The 5,880-nt window shown below is 47.0% G+C and overlaps 1 protein-coding gene across 1 annotated transcript in view; it reads right to left on the minus strand.

Moving 5' to 3' along the window:
- ARID3B (AT rich interactive domain 3B (BRIGHT-like)) overlaps positions 1-4,663 on the minus strand; it is a 27,862-nt gene extending 23,199 nt beyond the window's left edge. The window contains exon 1 of the mRNA XM_009876905.1: positions 4,028-4,663. Within this exon, the coding sequence (XP_009875207.1) occupies positions 4,028-4,609 (582 nt within the window). The 5' untranslated portion in view covers positions 4,610-4,663. The remainder of the gene's footprint in view (positions 1-4,027) is intronic.
- Between the last annotated feature and the right edge of the window lie 1,217 nt (positions 4,664-5,880).

The following is a 5,880-nucleotide window of genomic DNA, read 5'->3' on the forward strand; positions in this document are numbered from 1 at the left end:
GGTGCTAGGGCAGAAGCAAAGTGTCACGGGGATGAAGACTTCATCAAAACAAACTCAAACCATAAATTTTCCGAGAAGGAGCAATTGGCAATTTCAGAATTAAAATGTGTTCTTACAGGAAACAACTTTCAGTGAAAAAGAAAGCAAATATCTAACATCAGCCACTAATGAAGAACTCTCCTCCCACTATATCATAAAAATACCCAGTGACCCACGTAAAGAATTAAAAATCTAACCCTTGGATTGGGCTCTGCTAGGAGGCAAAAAGTGCACCGTGTGAAATGCAGCTTTTTTATTCCTGGGACCTTCAGCCCCTCTGGATTAATGAGTATCTCCTGAGCAATACCTCAACACACACACCACTTGAGGCACATACTTAAGGTTATGGAATCTCAGCCACTCATTCCTGGAGCCTAGAGCAAAAGCAAAGTAATTATTTTAAGCTGACTTATCTTAATAAACACCACGACCTTTGTAAAAGTTTAGGTCAAGATTTTCAGGAGTGATTGGTGATTTCTGAGAATCTAACACTAGACATCCCCAAAAACCAGACCACAAACCACTCTCTGGAAGTCAGACAGCTGCTTTATGGAGACTTACCTTGCTGCATTTAAGAAGGCATTAAATATCAGCTGATGCCTGAAAACCTTGGCTTTACTTTTACATTCCACGAAGGAATGCACGGACTGACGCACGTGCTGTAGTAACAGCCTGACAAAATTGCTCACGCTAGCGAGGCTCCCCGGCCTCTGAGTGGAAAAGGAGCAAGAGGGTGGCTGTGGTCCTGCCTTTCCTACATGGCTCTCCCTGGAAACCAGAGACATCGCTGAGCAATGCGAGAACCCACGGGACCAGGACCCACACCCAACCATCTGCTGAGAGTGACGTTTTCACTCCTGGAATTAAAACCTCATTTTTCTTCAAGGACAGGCACAGCCCACAACACCCTTTTCGAGGACGGCTGCGGGAGCCGTGAGGGCTTTGCAGGGGATTCAAGCAAGTCGAAGTGAGCTGAGCACACCCCGCCCCGGCTCTTCTTTCCGGACTGCAACTCCCCGACAGGCAACTCCACTCCCTTGTTGTTTTGTGCTGACAGGATTCCCACCGCCCCTATGTCATAAGCTGAGCCAGCTCTTTTGTCTGCCAGCTTGTTCTACAATTATTTACTTGGCTGTCCGGGACCGGACAGAATGAGGCTTCGTCTTGCTGGTAGCTTCCATCCTTCTGCCATTTTCACGCCACGTACCTCCCAGGCAATCTCAGCCTTACGCTTTCAACATACATTTTTCTCCAAGGGCATCACTTTCAGAAGAACAAGCCACACTTGAAAAGAAATAGAAGTGACTTCCCCCTCCCCGCCCCGCTTCTGCAAGCAACAGCCATTACACATACCACAAATGCTCCCAGAGCAGAGCTAGCTGGAAGCAGTGTACACTGACTGGTTATTAGCCCCCATCTCAACAGAAGTTAAAAAAAAAGAAAGAAGGAAAAAAACACAAGTTCAGGAATAATTTTGAAAAAAACCTGGAGAACACTAGCACTTCTGCATTTGATCCTGTTTTTTCTTTAATGACCATTTCAGACAAGGACAAAAAGGAAAAGTCCAGTATGTTTAAAGTATGCCTTGAAAATGAAAAATTTCTAGCAAGGCTTGTGCTGGGGCAGCACGCTACTGTTTAGCACATAAAATGACGCAGCCAGACCACCGCAGCACGCACAAGTCTCCCTCTTCGCTGCCATGCCTGTCCCCGCTGGTTTATCTCCACCTCCACGCAGCCCCCTCCCCGCTCCTCAGCTCGGAATGGGCATAGCACAGTTAAATTTTTACTCCCTGGTATGCAGACTCCACTGGTGAATGCAAACAAGTTGATCTGCAATATTTACCCTACTCAAGGTGATTATACCGCACCGGCATCACGCATATTGGGCACTTGAAGATGGCTTGATGAACACGCCACGGCACCTTAACGACACGGCTCCCCAGCGTGACTTCGAACAGGAGCCGTGCCTTGCTGGGGCCGACCATCTAGCCCAGCACTCCATCTTCACTGACTGCACCAGGCGATGGTATTTTGGGACAACATGTGAACCTGCCCGCTTTCTACCATATTTCCCACCACCCACCAGTGTTGCAGCACATCTTGTCCCTGATACTCCTTAATAATCCATTCCTTAACTTGGTGTCTGTGCATTTCTCCAATTCCTTTCTTTACTGCTGTACTCTCCCCCTCCCCAGCAGTGAAATAAGAGTACTTTAACACAGCTGCAAGAGAGTTTTCCTCTTTGTTTTGCTTCCCAGAATGTGCTTTGGCTTCCAGAATAAGTTGGCCTGAAATCAGACTGAGCTGCAACCTGCTACCGAAATGCTTGGTTACTGCTGAAATGGGCCAAAGTAACCAGATTAGTATTAGTGCAGAGTATGCCAATTATAAAAAGAGTTTTTTTGTTTGGGGTTTTTGTTTTTGCTATTCTATACCAGCTAAGACCCGGTCTGGCATGCTTATCATCATTTGTCTTCCAGCACGACCTAGGAATCAAGCCTATTAATTCCATAAGATTCACAGGAGTCTCACAAGATAAGCAAGCACTGGAAGGAAGCACAATGACATACTTGTTAGCACCAGCTGAGCTAGAAATAAAACCAGCCAAAGACTAATTCTAGGTTTATTGGTAGTTGTTTTTAAGAAACCGATCCCCCTCACACCAGTCCTGCCTACTATTCTCCACCCAGAGACACAGAAGCAGCTTTGGCCAGTAAATTCTGAAATAATTTCTCTAGTAACCATCCCCTGACCAACATACCCACCAAATTTCCCTACAACCACCTGAGGAACCTTTTTAATGCAACCTCCTGAGAAGCCAGCACAAAGAAGACACCACAGCAACTGGTTGCCTGCCACATCCCGTGCACCAGGACCACTTCAACACCACCACAAATGCCATTCACCTGGCAACTTACAGACATTCCTGCCCAGTGCGCTGCTGTACACCAGACTGGTACTGTTTTGCAGGAGCCTACAGGACACACTAAGCAGAACAGGAGAAGAACTAAAGCTTGCTGAGCTCTAGCAGCTCCTCCTGGAACTGCTGACCGTGACAGCATAAATAGAATCATCTTGTGCATGCCACCAACAGCTAAGGGGAGAGCCTGCCCGAGTGCCCAGAGCACACTTTCAAACACTGATAGTACAGTAGCCACCTCAAAGCAGCTCTGGCTTTTTTACTACATGGGGATTGCAGGAGGAAAGGAAAACCAGCTCTGGTTTTGTCCATACAAGCTTTCTGAGCTCGAAGAACTGTAGCTGAAGCAAGACCTAGTCCTCTTCACACTCTGTAGAAAAAGACAACGAAATGCACCTTTATTTAAAAGATGCAGTCCTTGGGCTCAATTTCAACACACATAAATATCTCAGAAAGTCGGCTCAAGTTCATTCCTTAACAAAACAGCACCCAAGTGCTACATCAACTGAAATCCCCACTCACAACCAAGAAAAGGATTCTTGAGCCTATGGCATTTCTCTACAAGGAGTAGCAACTCTTCACTGAAACACAAAATTAACCTCCTACCCTAACGAAGCATCCCTGCCTGCCCATGCCACCGACCAGTGTCACTGGGGCCTTGCACAAAGGGATTATAGATGTCATACGTGAAATAACTCGAGACATTAGCAGGCAAGCATCAGCGCCAAAAATAAATATAACACCAGCCTGTTCCATTCTGAAGGGCACAGCAGCAGCGAGATAGAAGACAAATGAGCCAAAGATCAAACCTCTACCTCTCCACAAAGGTTTCTGTATCATTAGCTGTTGAAATCTGTTATCTGTAAAACAAATCAAGATCTTTATAAAAGAATAAAGCTGGAAGAGCACAGCAGGGAAGCATCGCTCCACACATGCCCCATTCTTACACTGTTTCCAAACCACTCACAAACAGCCAGTGCTTGTTCTGAGGCACTGGGCTAAAGAAATCCCCAGCCTGCCTGAATATGGTCACTCTCACTCAGAAGAAAGCAATGTTAGCACTGACCTGCTTGAGCTGCTCATCCAACCGCCAGCTCTGGCGTCCGGATGGGGAACCGGAATATGGTTGCTTAGTAGTGTCTTTACCCTGTTCTTCTTTGCCCTGCTGTCCCCGCGGGTGCCCCGACGCTTGGTGAGGATTAGAGGTAGAGGCCACTCTTTGGTTGTGATGGGCAACTTTGGGAGCATGAAAGTATTTCAGAGCAGAGCAGGTTCCTTTTCCAGTCACATCAGCGCCATCCTCAAGGTCGCCGCCATCCAAACCCCCTTCTTCCTCCTCCTCCTCCTCGTCCTCTTCCTCCTCCTCTTCATCCTCCTCTTCCGGCTCCGAATTCATGCTGCTCTGATCAAAAGCCCTCGTAGCTCCAGCTGCAGGTGGGCCTCTGGCCAAGGGACCAACAGCAGAGCCGCCCGAAGCCCTGCCAGATGTGGCTGCTAGGACAGCCTGCTGCACAGCCAGCTGCTGCGTGTAGAGCAGCTGGGCTTCCCTCATCTGCCTCTGCTGTCTCTCCCTGGAATCCATCTGCAGAGGCGTCTGCTGCTTCTGCTGCTGCTTCTGCAGCTGCTCGACCACAGCTTCCAGCTTCATCCCGCCGTTCGCATGGCTGGGAAAAGGCGGGGGGGGCTGTTTTGACTTTATCTGGCTGGGTTCAAGCCCCGACCTTGGGAGATTGGCAGAATCTGAAAGATAGACAAATATTTGTCTGTATGAATATAAAATGCTTTCATCTTTTCCCCAGGAAGAGGATAAATAGAGTGCAAAGCCAATACTCTTTCCTGTGCAGGAGACCGTGAAACAATCAGCTTCATGTTTAACAGCCTCAGGCTCAAACTTGCATTCAATTTTCAGACTGTTTAATTGTATTTTCAAGCTGAACACATTCGCTATAACCTCTGTTTCATAGACCCCAAAGACAGCATCTGAAATGCCTTTGTCCACAGTCCCAGCAGTTCTTTTTTTTTTTTTTTTCTTTTGGTCAGAGTCCTTCCACATTTCCTGAATAACTACTTTTGAATTATTAGGTTTAACATCTAGGGTTTGGTGCTTCTGAGAATACTCCCTTAAAAGGAGATAGCCAGGATGATGAGCTTGACCATGTTTCTGTTAAAAAACAAGCATGAATTTATCACACACCAGTTACCTTTTAAGTTCCTTTATAGGCTTCCATTACATTAGTAAATTCTTTACACTCTATACATCTTTCTTATAAAGGCATCTATCTTTAGCCAGTATTTTTCCCCAGGAGAGCAGGATGAGAGCAAAGCAAAGACCACTCTAGCCTGAATCAGACGTCCGAGCACAGAGCAGCTCCTGCCTCTGGTTGCCAGACTTGCCAGCACATCTCAAGCCCCGGCCTTCCTTCGATTTCCCCAGCCAAAGGCCCTGAGAGCCCTCCTACCTCTCCATTTTGACCCGCAGCAAGCCCACGCTGAGCCAGCGCCAGCCTCCTCTTGAGCAAAGACCAGCAGAACAGACTGCAGTCAGAAACTTAGCCCCAACGTACAGCAAATCCTTGCGAGAAGACTACGCCTTTAATCCCCAATCATTAAAAGCAGCATGTGAATTTTGGACTTTGTGTCACAAACTGGACTTGCTGGCCAAGACAGTCCTTCTCAGCTTTTTTTTTTTTTTTAAATGCAAAAAGATGCTTAAATGGATCTCGCTGCTCTTCAAGGGTCATTGATATCAAAACACAGTCAGCTTGAAGAAACAAAGGAAAGGCCAACTACAAACAAGCGACAGTCTCCCAGCCACCTCCCACCACCCTGTTTACAACCAGCACTGTGCTATTCAAGCCACATGGTTGAAAAAAAGAGACTCTCTAGCTAACGCACATTTTGAAAACAGGCACAGTTCTG

The sequence above is a fragment of the Apaloderma vittatum genome, unplaced genomic scaffold (assembly GCF_000703405.1).
Source record: "Apaloderma vittatum isolate BGI_N311 unplaced genomic scaffold, ASM70340v1 scaffold27539, whole genome shotgun sequence".
NCBI lineage: Eukaryota > Metazoa > Chordata > Aves > Trogoniformes > Trogonidae > Apaloderma > Apaloderma vittatum.